General features: G+C 34.9%; 1 protein-coding gene across 4 annotated transcripts in view; it reads left to right on the forward strand.

Moving 5' to 3' along the window:
* HSPA14 (heat shock protein family A (Hsp70) member 14) overlaps positions 1–19,684 on the forward strand; it is a 31,786-nt gene extending 12,102 nt beyond the window's left edge. For 3 of the 4 annotated variants that reach the window (XM_045857875.1, XM_045857873.1, XM_045857874.1), the window contains 7 exons: positions 501–662; positions 1,957–2,112; positions 6,494–6,596; positions 15,552–15,764; positions 16,370–16,543; positions 18,539–18,609; positions 19,461–19,684. In XM_045857875.1, the coding sequence (XP_045713831.1) occupies positions 501–662; positions 1,957–2,112; positions 6,494–6,596; positions 15,552–15,764; positions 16,370–16,543; positions 18,539–18,609; positions 19,461–19,539 (958 nt within the window). In that variant the 3' untranslated portion in view covers positions 19,540–19,684. The remainder of the gene's footprint in view (positions 1–500; positions 663–1,956; positions 2,113–6,493; positions 6,597–15,551; positions 15,765–16,369; positions 16,544–18,538; positions 18,610–19,460) is intronic. The other variant, XR_006787867.1, reaches the window with a different exon arrangement.
* Positions 19,685–20,150: the final 466 nt, after the last annotated feature.

Raw genomic sequence — 20,150 nt, forward strand, 5'->3', positions numbered from 1 at the left:
GGTGTTTGGGCCCTGCCTGGTATGGCTCAGTGGATTGAGTGCCAGCCTGCAAACCAAAGGGACACTGGTACAATTCCCAGTCAGGACACATGCTTGGGTTGTGGGCCAGGTCCCCAGAAGGGGGCGCTCAAGAGGCAACTACACATTGGTGTTTCCCTCCTTCTCTCCCTCCTTTCCCCTTTCTCTAAAAATAAATAAATAAAACCTTTGTTTTTTAAAAAAAAGGTTGGCGTTTTGAACTCCAGTTACTCAGAAGAATGCAATTTTACCAGCACAACTAAGCACAAGATAACTAACTTAAAATCAAGAGATCTGGTTTCTAGGCTTGATTCATCACTAAGTGATGACCATGTGCAACTCAGTTACTCGTGTGAGATTTTTGGTTTCCTCATTTCTGATTTAAAGGGATTGAAATAAGTGACTCCTTAGTGTAAAAAGTCCACCCTAGCTTTAAAATGTTGATTCTCTCGTAACTCACTCATGTTATCTCTTTTTTTAAGCAATATTTTGGTGTTCAAACTAGGAGGAACATCATTATCTGTCAGTGTCATGGAAGTTAACAGTGGAATATATCGCGTTCTTTCAACAAACACTGATTATAACATTGGAGGTACACATTTTACAGAAACCTTAGCACAGCATCTAGCTTCTGAGTTTCAGAGGTAAGTATTAATGGATTTCATGATATATTTTGATTGATGTTTCCCTTTAGTTTCCCCCCCCCCCCCCAACTTATTTGGAGTTGTTCTGCTTAGAAGGAGGATGTGTTTTTACCAATGTACTGGATATTTTTGTGTCTAGAGTTAATAATGTCTATCCAGGCAGACATGGGGGAGTAGTGACCAAGCTGCCCAGTGTAGTGGGTGTGGATTTTTTACTTAGTTTAAGGGATTACCAGACACTGAACTGTGTGAAGTTGGATCTTAAGTTCAATTTCTTAATTCTTCATGTGCTGTACTTATGTCTTGCTGAAGGGAAAAAGTACAGGCACTGAGGCTTCACTGCCTTCTGAACAGTTTTTACGTTTAGATCTGAAGATTACCTTGTTTATAGTCACATTCTATCACATTCCAGGGAATGAATGGAGTGTTTATTTAATTACTAATCCACTACCACAAGGAATATTTTAGTTTTGTTACTGGATGTAATTATTCCATTTAAAATTTTAATTTTATGTGGCATATCAGGAGCCAAATATAATATATAAAGATTATATTTTGGACACTATGGCTTTAAAAAAATGTAGCTGAAACAATGTTTTCATCAGTTTGGCTAAACTGGGTAAAAAAGTCTTGAAAAAGTGGTAATTCTCATTTGTTAAATAAAGCTCTATACCACTTTTTGTTATGAAGGTGTTCCAATTCAAGGTGAAGTGTTGTTAATTTTATTCACAATTCCAATTTATGAGACATATTTAGAAACAAGGCCATTGACCACTGCTTATAAAGCAGTGTTATTCATTCATCGTGGAGGTAGAGGAACTATAATTTTACACATTATGTATGTGTCAAATATCTTTGAAGAAGCACTTTTTTTAATGCTGGACAGATAATTTTACACCATTAAACAGTGACTGGGTTGCAATTGTGAAGGGTGAAATATGAGACTTTACCCAGTTACATTAATCTCCTTCAACCTCCATTTGTTTTATCTGCAAGAAAAATGATAGCTACTCCGCTTTCTTCAAAGTACACTCTATTCCTAAGGGTACAGAATGCAGAATTGCCAGAGTATTAAGTATATTGGTTATTGATTTTTCTTGGAGAGACTCTTCTTATAATTATAGAGAATTTTCTTCAGAAATTTTGGAGGGTTAGAAGCCAGATTCTAAAATCTGGTGTTAATATTGCTTCGTGAGTTGCTTATTATCCTAGTAGGGATTATTCAGATTTTAATTATAATTAATGCAAATGACCTAGTAATTTTTAAACTTCAGAGACTGTATTTTTAATTTAGGTCCTTCAAACATGATATCAGAGGAAATGCCCGAGCCATGGTGAAATTGATGAACAGTGCTGACATTGCAAAACATTCTTTGTCCACCTTGGGAAGTGCCAATTGTTTCCTTGACTCATTATATGAAGGTCAAGATTTTGACTGCACTGTGTCCAGGTAAAACTGAAGTTCAAAAAACTTTAATAAAAATTTCAAGTGCATTCATTTTCAGGTGTAATTTCCTCACTTTGGATTTTTTGTTTGTTCATTTGATATTTATTCGCTATCTATAAAAGGAGAACTTTCCTCCTTACTTCTGGGATCCAATTTTTAAGTAACTGTCCCAAAGTAATTGTGTCAGTTGTGATTGCTTATTGTTTGCAAATAGCAGTGTATGAAAAAGGCATCCTGGATCTTTTAAAAAAAGAGGAGAGGAGACTTAAGTTTGAGATTTTCAGATTTCTCTTACAAAATGGCAGTCACACGATGGACTTTATGGCCATTACTACTTTAGAGTTTAAATTTGGTGTGGACCTTGCCCATGCTTCGGTGGTGGTTTGCTGTAACTTAATAGTTAACTCTGTGTGGCAGCCTGTATTCTAAGTATCAACTCGTCAAATTCTCACAGCAATCTGTTGTCCTTATTTTACATGTGAGGGAGCTGAAACACATAGAGGTTTCATTACTTGCCCAAGGTTACACAGTTAGTAAACGATGGACCTGGGATTTGAACCCAGCCAGTTTGACACCAAAGTCGATACTCTTTATTACACTATACTAAAAATTGATGTTTCTCTTGGGTTCATTTGTTCTGTCATCCATCATCAACATTTTAAATTTTAGTAGCTTTATGACATTCAGTAATCACAGGTGTAATGTACATATAATGTGCATAAAATTGTTTTTAATGCTCAGGTCTTTTGGTTACAAGTTACTGTACTTTTACCCAGAAAGTCCACAGGGAGGATGTTGCCTTATTTTACATTGCATATTACTAACAATAATAACAGCTACCATTAATTAAACTATTTAAACTTCCCGAACTTCTAACAGGTGACTTGGAAACATAGTGAAAATGTCCAGAATTATAGCATTATATTATTTTTAGGATTACACTATGTTTTATTAAATTCTTTCTTCATCTGGCCATTATAGTTTAGCTTCCACACTCGCCCTGGGCTGTTCTGAAGACTCCGGCTCTTTGTATCCAATACCATAGCCACTAGCCACTTGTGGCAATTTAAATTTAAATTACTGAGAAAAGGTAACCAAAAATTTCTCAGGATCACTTAGGTCCAGTGCTCAATAGTCTGATATGGCTCAAGCTCACAGAAAATTCTGTTAGACTGCTCTAGATCTCTTAAGAGAGATTTTAAGCTATAACCCAAAAGGTGAAAGGTGGGCAGGGTGTCTTTATTTATTTATTTTTTTATTTTCAGAATTTCTGACTTAGTGCTAAGTTTTTCCAGGTACTCAGTATATGTTGGCTTGTTAATATCGGTTATTAAAAATGTATTAGAATTTGTAATTTTTTGTTAGGAAATTTTGCCTTTATCACAAAGATTGTAACCACAAGATATATTTCAATATCTAGAGATAGCACAAATACATTTATAAATCAGTCTCCATCTAAGAAGTTCAGTATAAAATTGGGGAGTACATTTTTCATGAACATAAATTGTTCTTAAAATTATATACCAGCAGGGGCTTATTTAAGAAAAATAAGATGAAAACTATGAACAGTAAAATGGCAAAAAATACAAATCTATCAGCAATTGAATCTAAAAAACAAACTAAGCAAACAAGAAGAACAGACACAGTCATGAATACAGAGAGCATTTTGATGGTTGCCAGATGGGAGGGGGAGTGGGGGACAGTGGGTGAAGCGGTGAGGGGACTAAGAAATACAAATAGGGTAGGTAGACATACTGTGCCTCCTCGCACAACCAAAATAAAGACAACAAAAATTTAGAAACAAAAAAAAAAACAACCACTACTGACAGAAAATTGAACTGTATGGAAGTCCAACAACCAAGGAGTTAAACAAGAAACGTTCATCCATACTGGTAGGAGGGGCGGAGTCAGACAGCTGGGTGGAGAGGACTCACGGCAAAGCAATGGCTACCGGACAGAAGCTGTGAGGCAGCTATTGTGAAGCCAGGCACTGCGTATAAGGTGGCTGTCAGACCAGGCATTTCCACATTCACGCCCAGATAAACTGGGTGAAACTGGGGAACGAGTCAAACTGCGTAACCCAGGGTCCCAGTGCGGGGAAATAAAGCCTCAAAACACCAATTGAAAACACCTGTGGGGGTTGACGTTCTGGGAGAGACTCCCAGCCTCACAGGAGAGTTCCTTGGAGAGACCCACAGGGTCCTAGAATGTGCACAAACCCACCCACCTGGGAATCAGCACCAGAAGGGCCCAGTTTGCTGGGGGGAAGTGGCGGGAGGGAGTGGAATCCAGCAGAGAGGAGAGCAAGTGTCATAGGTCCCTCTCCAACCCCTCCCCCACACTCTGTGTCACAGCCCAGCAACTCACTGGGTTGCCCCGCCCAGCTGAACACCTAAGTCTCCACCCCTCACTACTAATGGGCGCATCAAGACAAAAAAAAAGCACTCAAATGAAAGAACAATTCAAAGCCCCAGAAAAAATATAACTAAGTGACGAAGAGGTAGCCAACCTATCATATGCACAGTTCACAACACTGGTGATCAGGATGCTCACAGAATTGGTTGAATTTGGTAGCAAATTAGATGAAAAAATGAAGCCTACACTAAGTGAAATAAAGGAAAATGTACAGGGAACTAATAGTGATGGGAAAGAGACTGGGACTCAAATCAATGGAGTGGACCAGAAGGAAGCAAGAAACATCCAATCAGAAAAGAATGAAGAAACAAGAATTCAAAAAAATGAGAGGCTTAGGAATCTCCAAGACATCTTTAAACGTTCCAACATCGGAATTATAGGGGTACCAGAAAGAGAAGAGGAAGAGCAACAGTGGAAAAGTTATTTGAATAAATAATAAAGGAGAACTTTCCCATTCTGGCAAAGCAAATAGACTTTCAGGAAGTCCAGGAAGCTCAGAGTCCCAAAAAAGTTGGACCCAAGGAGGAACACACCAAGACACATCATAATTACATTAGCCAAGATTAAAATGAAAGAGAGAATCCTAGAAGCAGCAAGAGATAAGGAGACAGTAACCTACAAAGGAGTTCCCATCAGACTGTCAGCTGATTTCTCAAAAGAGACCTTGCAGGCAAGAAGGGGCTGGAAAGAAGTATTTCAAGTCATGAAATGCAAGGACCTACATCCAAGATTGCTCTATCCAGCAAAGCCATCATTTAGAATGGAAGGGCAGATAAAGTGCTTGTCAGATAAGGTCAAGTTAAAGGAGTTCATCATCACCAAGCCCTTAATATATGAAATGTGAAAGGGATTTATCTAAGAAAAAGAAGATAAAAAACATGTACAGTAATAGGACAGCAAACTCACAATTATTGTCAACCACACCTAAAACAAAAACAAACTAAGCAAACAACTAGAACAGGAACAGAACCACAGAAATGGAGGTTTGGCAACATGGGAGTGGGAGGAGGAGAGAGGGGGGAAAGGTATAGCGAATAAGTAGCATAGATGGTAGGTAGAAAATAGACAGGGGGAGGGCAAGAATAGTATGGGAAATGTAGAAGCTTAAAGAACGTATAAGTATGACACATGGACATGAACTAAAGGGGGAAATGTGGATGGGAGAGGCTTGCAGCGTGGAGGGGAGTGAAGGGAAATGGGACAACTGTAATAGCATAATCAATAACTATATTAAAAATAAATAAATGTTCTAAATTATATAAAAAAAAGAAGTACAAATAGGTGGTTACAGAATAGCCATGGGAATGTAAAGTACAGTATAGGAAATGGAGTAGCCAAAGAACTTATTACCCATGGCTATGAACAAGGTGTGGGGATTACATGAGGGGGTTGGTGCTGGGCGAAAGGGGCACAATAGGGAATAATCAGGACAACTGTAATAGCATAATCAATAAAATATAATTAAAAAAATTATATACTAGCATTCATGTTTCCCAGATGGTGCCAAAGAGCTAAATTTAGGTATAATATAGTTTCAGATTTTAAAGAAAAATAGAAATAACTTTTAAAACTTTAACATGTAAATATAGCAAACACTTCTAAATGATGGTTTGATTTAGATCAATAGATTTATTATTGGGACTGTCATACATTGAGTCTTCATTTTTGTTTTATAAAACCTCTAAGTAGGCCATTGGTAAGAATCTCCAACCTGGATTTGATCTTAAAATGTCTTTTTACATTTTAAAATGTAAAATGTCTTTTTATATTTTAAGATAACTTAGATGTTCTCCCCCCATGTTATTTATTACATTGCTAGGTGCTAAATAACCTGTTCTGATCATAAACCTATTCTTAAGAGAACTGTCACATTAGGTTTTGGCATTACTCTTCATAAGAAAAAGATGTCTTGTTTAATTGAATAGGCCTTTTTTCTTTGTCTTTTTCTCCTGTGTATGTGTGTGTACAGAGCAAGATTTGAACTTCTCTGTTCTCCACTTTTTAATAAATGTATAGAAGCAATCAGAGCACTCTTACAACAAAGTGGATTTACAGCTGATGATATCAACAAGGTAATACTTTTATATTTTTCTTATTTATTTTAAGACTAATTTCAGACTTGGAATTTAGGAAATAGCCCCTTGGTACTGAAAGAATATTTTTATGAATTTAAATATTTCCAATCTCGTGTTAATGAGTAAGGAAAATTGATTAAATTTTGATTGATGACTCTAGTGACATTTATGAGTTTCCTAGCAAAAAAAGAATAGTTCCTTTTCAGTATATTTTTTAATATGTAAGCAATGACTGACAGGTATTTGCATGTTTGCCATGTGTCAAACACTATTTCTAAGTGTTTTACTTGGATTTACCCATTGAATGCTCACCAACAACTCATGAGGTATGTGCTCTTATTTATTCCCATTTTATAAATGAAGGCACCAAGGTGCAAAGAGATAAATAATTTCTTGGAGAGCATGTGGTTAAGTGGTAAACCCAGGATTTAACTCTGTGTAGTTCCCAAGTCTACCCATAACCAGCATACCACACTGCTCCTCTCTACTGGCATAAGAAAACATTTTGAGAACTTCAAAAACATTCAAATGTTTAATTTTTTGTTTTTCATTAAGGATATTTACATTCATTTTAAAGTATATGTAAATTTTAAAATTTCATTATTAAAATTGTAAGTATTCATATAAGAAAATTCAGAAATACCAAAAGGCAACAAGTGTTATATTTTAGAATATTTCTAACTAATTTAATTTGCATGTACAATTTTGAATTTTATTTTCTTCATATAATATAACCAATTTCTTTCCCTGTATTTCTGTATAGTCTTCATCAACTCAATATTAAATAGATTCTTAATATCCTAGAAAAGAAAAGGCAATGTAAATGATTTCATTTTTACATTGTGGACACCTACACTGGGTCTTTTCTGCCCTCAGAACAGTGATGCCCATCTTTGCGTTTCGGCCTTTACCAAGTTTAGGGCTGTTCCTTAGAGTAGATTCCCACTGTAAGATTTTTGGGTCAAAGAGTTTAAATAGCTTAAGATTATATATTTTACTTTCGGTTACTTTCCAAAAATGTTAAATTAACTAACACTCCTATCAGAAATATGAATATACATTACTTTACTGGCTCTGAGTTTTATCATTTAAAGATGAATTTTCCATTGAAGAGTTGAAAAAAAAGATTTTTACTTGATATTTTATTGATTATTAAAGGATTTTTAATGTTCATATAATGTGTGTAAATATTTCATATTCTTTGCCTATTGAATTGTTTAAATCTATATTTTAAAAAATTTCTTGTGCAGATGCTTTATCAGAATATTAGCTGTTATTTACTGTGATCTTTTGAAGCATGTAGTTTACTGTTTAATTCTGGTCTTATTAGGGAGAAGGGTATTTGGCATACTGAAGTTTCATGTATTTATTTATTTAAATCTCTTGGTCTGTTAAATAGACCAAGAGACTTCTTCAGCTGCTTCTAAGTTTATAAATTCCATCTTTGTTCAGGTATATGACAAATATTTAATACTGTTTTCTTTTAATTTGTAGTTTAAAAGTTTCTATATATTTTAACTATTTTGGTGTTGCTATATGATGAAAGTCATTTTTTTTCTTTGCAATTCAATAAATAATTGTTTGATCATTTATAATATGTCAAGCTTTGTGCTATGTACTTGAAAGTTAGGGGGTGGATTATGAAGAATAAGACAAGAGTATAAAATGGTAGCAAAATGGTGGTGGGAAATGAATGGGCTTGAAGACAGACACACCTGAATCAGAAGACTCGCAGTGCTAATAGTTGCAGAGTGGGCAAATCATTTATTTCCCAAGTCTTATTTGTCTCTTTTTACTAGGAGGGTAATAACACGAGTAAGTATTATAAGTATAACTTGTTCTGGAGGGTTGTTATGAAGAAAAAAAATGAAATATTGTATATGGCATATTATGGGTGACCAATTAATGTAAGTTCTCTTCATTAACTGGTCATAGAGCCCTGACATTTAGATATATCATAAATGGTACAGTTCTCAATTGTTTGAATAGAAGGCAAATACATTGTTAGGATTTAAGATGTTGTTAAAGATTCACCTCCAGATATTTCTAAAATACAGGCCTTTGAGAACTTAAAAAAGTAGAGTTGTCTCTAGTTTGTTGCCAATAACAAATAGGCCCCAAATCTCAGTGGTTTTCTACACAAAACAGTTTTTTCTCCTTTGTGGTGCCTGTGGGCAGCCGAAGGTATCTGTAGGTCCAGTGACATGATTTTTCTCATTCTATGACCCAGGCTCACGGAGCAGCTAACTGAGACATGCAGTTCCCATGGCAGAGGGAAAAGAGGAAGGAAGCGTACAGAACTTGCACAGGTTTTAAATCCTCTGCTTAGCTATGTGCACTTGAGTGTATTCACATTCAGTTGTCCAAAGCTAGACAGAGGCTGGGCCTGACAGTAGGGCTGGGCAACCTAACTTAACTACAAAGAGGTGTTCAAAGTCAGGGCAGTAGCCAGGGGCAGGGACGTCTAATCTTACAGAGAAGGAGGAGGGAATGGTTGAACTTAAAGTCCATAAAACATTTTATCCTTACAATAGCACCAAAAGGTAGGCACTATTATCTTCATTTTCAAATGGGGAAGTAAGAGGTTTCCAAAGAGATTGAGTACTTGCTTCAAGTTCTAATGCTGACATATAAGCAGTGGTGCTAGAGTTGAAACTCAGGCAGTATGCCTCCATAACCCATGCTCTCTCTCTATTCTTATGCCTCTTGCCTTTCTTATTTTAGTATCTGGAAGTCTAGTCTTCGGAGTATTTGGTTTTTCCAGAGGAATCTCTGATCTCATGCTTGAAAGAACATGTCTGGTGTCTGGCCTTTTGAGGACAGGAAGCTTCAGGGTTCCTCCTCTTTAAAATGCAGACTTTCCCTCATTCCCCTTGTTTTCAGCATCATGCCCACTTTGTACCCAAGTCCCATAGTTCTGTGGTCCAGACCTTGGTCTCTGAGTGGGAGAAGGTGCTGGTGGCCACCTCTCTGGGTTAAGGGAAGGGTGAGGGTTCAGTAACTCTATACCAGGCTTTCATGCTGTCGCTTCCATGCTTCACCCTTGCTTTGTATAGGCTTGGTGCTTCTGAGTGCCCAGCCACTCTGGGGTTTTATGAGTCAAACCACTTTGCTTTTTCTCTTTGGTTATGTGAAACTTCATTTGCCTTAATACAATTACATCTTTTTTTTTCTAGCTTCTAAAATGTGTTAAAATGTCAAACTCAAGATCTTTCTTCCATTTATATCTTCTTAAATCCCTTTACTCTCAGTTTAGTTGACTTATGGAAGGGCATATCGATGAATTAATATAATCAATCCCTCCCTCCATTTTAACCAAGTTCCCAGGCTCTACAACTGCATCCTTTTTATCCTCACCCGAGGACATTTTCATTAGCTTTTTTAAAGAGAAAGAGGAAGGGAGAGAGAGAAACATAAATGTGAGAGAAGCATCGATTGACTTTCTTTGCACTCACCCAGACTGGGATTCTGTGCCAAGACAGAGGTCACACACATTTGGACTGGGGATGAACTGGCAACCTAGGCATGTGTCGTGACCAGGAATCGAACCACAACCTTTCAGATACAGGGATGGACTCCAACCTCTGAGCCACACCGACCAGGGCTACAACTGCAATTTTAATAATGCATAGTATTTTATTGCATGGATGTATCATAATTTATAAAACTAATTCTTGATGTTGGTTGTGTAGGTTATTTTGGTTTTATAAACAGCAGTCTTTGTGCCTTTGTGAACATTCTTGCTTTCCTGAAAACTAGATTTGAGAGTTAATTCTGAAATTTTAAGATTTAGTATTTATTACCAAATTGCTCATCAAAAAGTAGTTTATTTTCTGAGTAGGTATAAACCTTCATTATTAACATTGCGGTTTTTAAAAATTCTCTTTATGCATACTTTTTTTCCAGAGAGCTTTAGAATTATTTTTCAAGTTCTTGTGTAAAATCTCTAGGAATGAACAAATCAATCTTTATAGGGACAGAAATATTAGTAATGTTTATGTGGAATATAATGTCAGAAAAACAGCATTTGAATTATATCTATGCTAATGTTATTCCTACAGATGAATTTTAAAAAGTCAATTTCTTTCCACACATAGAAAAATACACAATTAGGCTGGCTAGCAGCCATATAGTACAGCTGAGTTACCTGACCATTCCATTCTGCAAAAAAGTATGCTCCCTACTATTTTTCTTGGAACACCCACTCTTCTTGGTCTTCCATTCTCCTACTAGATTGAGAGATGGGTTTAAAGAGCTTTAAAAGTTTCACATTGAACTCTGTTGTAAGAAAGCATGAGCACAAGTGTTGATTGTTAATGGCAAATGCCCACTAGCTGGTGTGAGAGCCACAACAGGTCGTGGTGGGTGTGCCACCTACAGATAGGAGCTCCTAGTCCAAGGGGGCAGCTGCTGCCCACCTGCCGATGGCTACCTTTCAGGAAAGCAAGCCAGTGCTATTGGAACCTTTGGCTTTTTAAGAGACGCCCAAAATAAGGACTCTTAATTAAAACAACTGTAATGTGTAAATGTTAGTAACTAATACAGAACTTTTTAAAACATTGTGTGGAGAGATAAAACGTGTCTTACCTGATGTAATTTGCAAGTTGCTACTTTGCACCCTCTGGTCCAGAGGGTTTTGTTTTTTGATGTTTGTTTTTAGTTTTGTTCCTGGGCTACAGGTGCTTATAAAATGAATTGAATACCTTTTCATCATTTTAAGTATTCCAGATTAGTATATAATACATGGATATTCTCTGTTCCTCAAGAATTCTAAAGAATTTATCTATAAACAGATTTTATCTGAAACTAGTTTCTGAAGTGTTTTTATAATTTTCCTAATTTCTCTTTATTGCTTCAATTTTGAATTTGAGTATTTTATAGACCTATTTCATAATGATTTCTTGAATTTTTAACATACAACTTTGCATAATGTCCTTGTAATTTTTAAAAAGATTTTATTTATTTTCAGAGAGATGAGAAGGGAGAAGGACAGAGGGAGAGGAACATTGATGTGAGAGAGAAATATTGATCTGTTGCCTCTGACACGCCCCCACCTGGAACCTGGCCCACAACCTGGGCGTGTGCCCAACTGGGAATTTAACCCATGGCACCCAACACAATGAGCCACACCAGTCAGGGCATAATTTTTAATTTTATGTATTTTTTTATACTAAAACTTAAAAGTATAAAAAAAAGTTACTTGAATTAAAACAATCCAATTTTTCTCTTTTTTTTCTGAGATTTTTTTTTCTTTTCTTCCTTCCCTGATTGATAGGTAATGGTTTTGTTATTTACTCCAACTTCTGCCACTAACCCCACAAAAAACATTCTGAGATTTTTTTTCAAGTTGTGTCTTTCTCTATTCTGATTGGTCTAGTTCTGCTTTTCTTTTCCAGCCTTCCCAGGACACTTTCATTATTTTTCTAAACTCTTATATTGAATGCTAACTCATTTATTTCATTTAATTTTTTCCCTAATAAAAAATTAACTGTAGTTTTAATTATTAATAGCCTTAGTTAGTATTATTCCACTAACTTTGATAGATTTTTATTTTCTTTATTTTCAGAATAACCTCTAGTATTTTTTATTTTCCTCATTGTTTTAGATTCATGTTTTTAAATACCCAAGTAGATAAGGTGCTTTGATTTTTTAATAGCAGTTTATTTTATTAAATTACTGTGAAAATTATAGTTGAAAAGGCATTAAAATAGTTATTTTTGTTTGAAAGATGTATTTCCTATTAAAATGTAAGTTTTCAAAAAGAATCTCATACTACAGACTAGATGCTTAAAGAATTTATTTAAAACTTGATGGTTACTATCATCATTAATAGTAACACATTATTCATACGTTTTTTTACCCTTTTAAATAAAAATGTCAAAAGCTAAGGTTTTCAGGGAGGTGGTTCATAGTAACAAAGCTTTTCCATGTCAAATATGAAAAATTTGAAAAGACATAATCTACATTCTTCTTTAAAAAAAAATTCACACTGGGTTTATTTAAAGGTTTTCTTTATTTTTTTAGAGAGAGAGGAAGGGAGGGAGAGAAGGAGAGAAACTTCACTGTGTGGTTGCCTCTTGCACACACCCTACAGGGGTCCTGGCCCACAACCCAGGCACATTCCCTGACTGGGAATCAAACTGGCAACCCTTTGGTTCACAGGCCTGCACTCAATCCACTGAACCGCCAAGCCAGACCAGCCAGGGCCATAGTCTACATTTTTCACCTCCTGGTATTTATGTGGGATCAAGATTTTAGAGAAGAGTTCTTTTTTCTAACCTTCAAAACAGACCTTTTAGGGAACTTGGCCATGGCAAACATACTTTTCTTTTTTCTTAATCCTCACCCGAGGATATGTTTATTGGTTTTTTCAAAGAGAGAAACATTGATGTGAGAGAAACATCCATTTGTTGCCTCCTTTATATGCCCCAATCTGGGGGTCGAATCCACAACCTACTATGTGTGCTGACCAGAAATTGAACTCACAGCCTCTTGATGTACACAGGACAACACGCCAACCATCTGAGCCACCGGGCAAGGGCACATGCTTGTCTGTTTTATCTTTGAATCCCTCAGCTGTATTCCTCATACCCTGACATGAGATATGATACCCCTGTCATTTCACACCTAATGTTAACGAGGCCTACTTTTCATCAGTTGATCCTCTTCTCCAACATACTGACCTTTGAGAACATCCATAAAAAGACTGTGAAATAAGAAGTGATTATTGATGATTTTTCTTCTAAGTACTTTATCCTTTTAGATGTTACTATAAATGAGATTGTCTTCCTAATTTCTCTTTCCATTAATTTGTTGTTAGTGTATAGAAATAATTTAAAGTGATTTTTGATAGGTATGAACTTAGTAATGTCATTTTGTTCATTGTTTTCTGCCTGTTGTTTGGTTAATTTGTGTCTTCTTTGCCTTTGGTGATTTGATGATTTTTTTTTTTGCAATGATGTGTTTTGATTTCCTTTCTTTTTATTTTTTATTTATCTGCTATAGGTTTTTGTTTTGTGGTTACCACAAGCTTACATAAATCATCTTAAAATTATAATAGCCTATTTTAAGCTGATAACTTTGAACATACAAAAATCTCTACATTTTTCACTCTCCCCTGCCACATTTTATGGTTTTTTTAAAAAAGATTTTATTTATTTTTAGAGGGGAAGGGAGGGGGAAAGAGGGAGATAAACATTAATGCATGAGAGAAGCATTGATCCAGAGCCCTGGCCCACAACGCAAGCATGTGCTCTGACTGGGAATTGAACCAGCCACCTTTCAGTTTGCAGCCTGATGCCCAACCCCCAGAGCCACACTACTGAGGGCACATTTTATGTTTTTGATGTCACAATTTATATCTTTTTATATTGTATATCCATTAACAAATTATTATAGTTATTTTTAATGCTTTTGTCTTTTAATCTTTATACTAGAGTTATGACTTACCACCACATTACAATATTAGACTACTCTGAATTTATATATTTACCTTTATCAGTTAGTTTTATACTTTCTTATGTTCTCATGTTACTAATTAGCATTTTTGTTAAACTTGAAGAACTCCCTTTAACACTTTTTTATAGTCTGTCTAGTGGTGATGAACTCTTCCAGCTTTTATTTGAGTATAAAAACTTTCTCTTTCAGTTCTAAAGGACCGCTGCGGGGTATAGGGTTCTTGGCTGACAATTTTTTTTTCCTTGCAGCACTTTGAATATCTCCCATATACCTTGCAAGATTTCTGCTAACATACCTACTTAATAGTCTTATGGGGTTCCCTTGTATATATAAAGTTGCTTTTCTCTCACTGCTTTTAAGATTCTTCTTTGACTTTTGATAATGTTATAATGTGCATCAACTTGGGTCTCTTTAGATTCATCTTATTTCGGTACTTTTTGGGCTTACTGGATTTGGATGTACGTTTTATTCCCCAGTTTATGGAGGAAGCTTTTGGTCATTATTTCTTTTTAATCAGCTTTCTGCTCTTTTCTCTCTCTTCCTTTTGAGACCCCTTTAACGTACATATTGGTCCATTTATTCTTGTCCCATAATCCCCTTAAGCTGTATTTATTCTTTTTTACTTTTTTTTGCTTCTCTAAATGGATGAATTCCTTTGCCCTATATTTGAGTTTAGTGATCCTTTGTTTTGCTTGATCTACTGTACTGTTGAACCCTCCTGTTGAACTTTTTAGTCCAAGTATTATAATCTTCAGCTCTATAATTTCAGTTTAGTATTCCTTTATATTTTCTACCTCTTTGCTGAAATTCTCACTTTATTCATGCATTACTCTCCTCACTTCAGTGAACGTCTTAGTTTCTGTTATTTTGAACTCTCTACCAGGTAAATTGCTTATCATTGTTTCATTAAGATCAGTTTTTGGAGATATATCTTGTTATTTTGTTTGGAACATATTCATTCCTTCTTGCCTCTCAAACCTTTGTAGACATCTAAGCTACCATCTTATGTAGCCCTTAGTAGTTGAGGCTGTGCCAAGACCATCCCAATCAACATCTCATTACAGGCTGATTAGAAGCCAGACCCTCAGGCAGCAGCTATGATAGTACTGGTCAGACTGCTTCTGGGGAGGAACTGGGAAATGGGCCTTTTTGTCCCTCTGTGGGTGAGCCCAGGTGTAGTGCCTTGGGGAATGAGATGCTTCTTCCCTGGATTTAAGTGTTAGTTTGCTACAGTCCTGTGAACGCCAGCCTATTCACCATCAGAGCCAGGTGATTTAAGGGACAAACTCAAAAAGGAGAGGTTTTGCATAAAGTTTTTCAGTGACAATGATTTATATATGAATTTGGCAAGTATAACAAAATAATATTAAAATATGGTTTCTTATACCATTACATATGATAAAAGATGGGTCAGCCTGCTATCAGCCTATTACACTTATTTTTGAGAAAAAGTGTTCTAAAAGTAAGAAACTGAAAATTATTTTTATTTTTTAGGTTGTCCTTTGTGGAGGGTCTTCTCGAATTCCAAGGCTACAGCAACTGATTAAAGATCTTTTCCCAGCGGTCGAGCTTCTAAATTCTATCCTTCCTGATGAGGTTATCCCTATTGGTGCAGCTATAGAAGCAGGAATACTTATTGGGAAAGAAAACCTTTTAGTGGAAGACTCTCTGAAGATAGAGTGTTCAGCCAAAGATATCTTAGTTAAGGTACATTTAGCTTTCCTTTTCTGTAAAAGTGATATAAATTTGACGCCATAAGTTTTCGTTCATACCATGTTTTCACAATAAAACTTTATGTACTGGTAATAATTTTAAATTTGTATTTATAATTTAACTTTTAATGGGTTTTATATATTTAAGTTAGTATTTATGTACCATATTAATTCTTAATTACTGTAATTTTAATCATAAATTTCTAATACAGGTAGAGAGATATGTTTCCGTTTTTTTTAATCCTTACCCAAGGATATATTCATTGACTTAGAGAGGGTGAGGGAAGAGAGAGAGAAAAACATCAATGTGAGAGAGAAATATGGATCGGTTGCCTGTCATATGCACCTGGACTGGGATCGAACCTGAAACCTTTTGGCATCTAGGACAATGCTCCAACCACCTGAGCCACTCAGCCAGGGCTGTTTTAATTTATTTTTAAAGTGGGTTGGGATTAAGGATTATTTCTGTTTTACTCTCGTCTGTCTATAGTTTGCAACAATTATCAGCAAGAAATATATATTACATTTTTAAAGGAATGGGTTTTTATCATTGTAACAATAAATATCAAGGGATATGCATATTATTTTCCTGCTTATTAGGGAGTTGATGAATCAGGAGCCAACAGTTTTACAGTACTGTTTCCATCAGGGACTCCTTTGCCAGCTCGAAGACAACACACATTACAAGCCCCTGGAAGTATATCTTCAGTGTGCCTTGAACTGTATGAGTCTGAGGGGAAAAACTCTGCAAAGGAGGAAAACAAGTTTGCACAGGTGAATATGAAAATTGGATTATGAATTAGTCACATGAAACTGGCTTTTCTTTATGGATTAAATTCAGTTTAATATTAATTAATAGAATATATATAAGACATCTAACACATTTGTATGAATGGATTACTTCCACTTAACTCGTTTCTGTAAGAAAGAAGAAATAGACAATTTTCATTTGAAAGTGTCAGGAAAATAAAAACACAATACAATTTGGATTTATATTCTTTCTGTTTGAGTCCTTGACCCTCCTTGGTGATACAGTGAGTGGCAGGGGAAATGTTACTTTTTGTTTCCTAAATGCCAGGTGCTGTACTACACACTTTACATATTCCCAAAATGCTGTGAGGTAGACATTATGTGCATTTTGTAGATGATTAGGAAACAGGCTTATGGTAGTAAATACCTTATTTTCTTGGTTGAGCTGATTTGTCCCCAGGTTGGTTTTATACTTGGGCCCATGTTGTTTCTATTAAACCATGTTGCTTCTGATCCAGGGTAAGTTTGCTTTTCAAAATACTACACATTTCATACTATATAGTCCCCTCTAATCATTTTAAAAGAGTGAGAGGAGCAATGTTATTTGCTTAGAACATGCCCAAGAAATATAGTTACATGAAAATATGCAGACACAACGACTACAGGACCATATTTATTGTGGGACATCATTTGTATTTCATTAAAAAGATTGAGGGCACGGGTCCATGGGAGGGAAGAGGTGTTTGGGTAGGTGTGTGGAAGTATGTAGATAGCTATAGGTATTTGAACTGTTAAGGAAGCTTAACATGGGTAGTTTTAAAGATACCAAGAGGGTTTGGGGATATTTTGTTTCGTTTTTTTTTGTTTGTTTGCTTACTTTTTAACACCTATACTGAATTTTTTATAAACATCACAGGACATGAGCATGAATTATTTTTATCTAAAAATAAAACAAATGTAGGTGACAAGAGAATGTATATCTTCAGCTTTATAACTATTTTCTGGTTTCAACAAAAGAATAATGAAAACACACATATATAACTTGTCTGGACTCCATCTCAGGCTTAACATCTTAAAATCTACTGGAGAAGGGCAGCTTCAACTGGTAAAGGTTTCAAAAGCTCATCCAGATATTTTTGTTGTGTATTACTATCTAAGCACTTGCCTGTGTACCACATTTCTAACCTCAGGTGGCAGTCTTGCTACTCCCTTAGCTTCTCGTTCTCATACGCTTACCACCTTTTCTCTTCATATACTACTGTTAGACTCTGCAACTACTATCAGCATTTTATATAATATATACACACACACACCCAGATATACACATATGTATACATACACATACACACAGATGTCAGAAGGAAAAGAGCCACACACACTGAATTTGGAGAGAGAATCTTTTAGAGAAGCCATCTGTTCAAACCTCCTCCTTTTACAAATGAGTAAAGCAAGATTCTTAGTGCCATGCTTAAGGTCATAAAACTTGATAATGACAGAATTTGAAAAGTTACTTCCAAACTTGGTTTATTAGTTTACCTGTCTTTAGGAAACTGAGGAATTTTATGGTAAAGTCATTAGCATCTCTAACTTATAAATGTAATCTTAGTTGTACAAAAGAATTTGCCACAGATTTCTTTCAACTGTGTTTTCCAATTTAAAACATTTACATTATTAAAAGTATATATAGAAGGCTTACCAAAATATAATTTGCATGTTACTGGTATGGCTTGATTACTAAAAAGAAAAGTAGTCTGCAATCATTTTAATCTAGGACATTGCATTTAAGAGGGACAAATATATTAGTTATCTTCTGTGCCCTCCTGGAGGAGATTTTTTATTTCATAGTTAAGAGTGCTTAATTTTCTGAATTTTGATAACTGATAGGAAAATTGAAAACTGCCTATTTTAAAAGTTTTATTTCAGTAAAAAGTAGGATTTAGTCCATTGAAATAATTGATGCATCTGTTTATTAATATGTCAAAGTACTGAATCCTCTTTGTGTTGTTTCTATATAAACAGGTTATACTCCAGGATTTAAATAAAAAAGAAAATGGATTACATGACATATTAGCTGTTCTTACTATGAAAAGGTACAAAATTAAACTACTTCTGATGCTAAGAAAATGCACTTTGAGACTTGACCTTTTTTGTTAGTTTATTGATTCTTCAGCCATTGTCCTTCTGGGGAAATCGTTTAGTCAAAACTTAAATATTTTATTAGTGATTTACATTTCTTTTTTGCCCTGAAGAACTACTGTATTTTACAAAGAAAAGTATATTTCAGGTTATTTGTATTCTAAATTTTTTATGAACTCTAATTTTTTGGGGGTAGTCAACCAGAAAACTGTTTCATGCAAGTTGGGATATAATTTTTATTAATTTTAAATATAATTTTCTAAGATTTACAGAATTCATATTATTTGTCCTGTGAAAGGATAAGTTTAATTTATTGTTGCTACAGAAAATCTCTAGGAAATAAATTATTGCGTATATCCAGCTGTTACCATTTCCCTAACAGCAGTGCATCCTTACCAATATGTCTTGCAAATATATCACTTTAAAATTAACATTCAGGACAATTCATAGACCATACTTAGTGAGAATATTGAATTTATTAGGGTAAGGTTTGTTTTGGCCTGGGCTTGAAAATCGCATGGTGCATCTTGAGCTTGAACAAAGTCTTGAACTTAAAATCTTCATCATCATGGGTTTTCAAGGAACCCCATCTTTTGCATCAGTGGTCTAGGAGGAAATTTTTTTTTAAAAACTACATAATTATAGCATATAATACTAAATTTAGAGACACTGAAATTGTGTTTCTTCCTTATCCTAATACTCTTCTTTCAAAAATTAAAATTCTCTTTATTAATTACTTTAATTTCTTAAGGACTTTCTGTTTTTATAAAATGAGCTTATGGAGTGTTGTTTTTTGTTCATTTAGGGACGGATCTTTACATGTGACGTGCACAGATCAAGAGACTGGAAAATGTGAAGCGGTTACTATTGAGGTGGCATCTTAGTGTTTTAAAACAACATGATTTTTTTTAGAACTAAAATGTCAACATTATTTGGTTTTGTTTGTAAGTGATGTTTATATTAAAAAATACTTTTGGATGAACTGTATGTATCATCTATGTTTCTATTAAACTACAATATATTGATAAATGTTGCAACCATTTTTGTTTTCTATTTAAGATGAATCATTAGTGGGAAATGTAAGGAACTTTTTCTATCATGAAGGTATTTAAAATTAATTTGAGTGGACTAAAGAGCATTTTACTGGGAACTTAACATTGTGTTCTTAAAACTATTTTGCTTCTGTAACTTCAGCTTTTAAAAAGTCTACTATTATTAGATGATTAACTAAGAAAACAATTGAAAAGTCTTTCATATTAAATGAAAAAATTTCAGAACCAAGTACGAAATAAAATGCCATTTTTGCTTAAAAGATAAAAGTAAACTCATAAACTCAACAATTGTGTATGGATGTGCATGTGACACATAGAAAAAACTAAAAGACCAAATAGCAAACTCTTTAAACAGTAGTTTCTTTTGTGAAGGGCAATATAGGGGATGTGCTTTTACTTTAATTTTTTTTACTTTAACTTTTTCTTTCTACATTTTTAAGTAT

This window comes from Phyllostomus hastatus, unplaced genomic scaffold, assembly GCF_019186645.2.
Source record: "Phyllostomus hastatus isolate PE091 unplaced genomic scaffold, TTU_PhHast_1.1 phas_scaffold_1674, whole genome shotgun sequence".
In the NCBI taxonomy this organism is placed as follows: domain Eukaryota; kingdom Metazoa; phylum Chordata; class Mammalia; order Chiroptera; family Phyllostomidae; genus Phyllostomus; species Phyllostomus hastatus.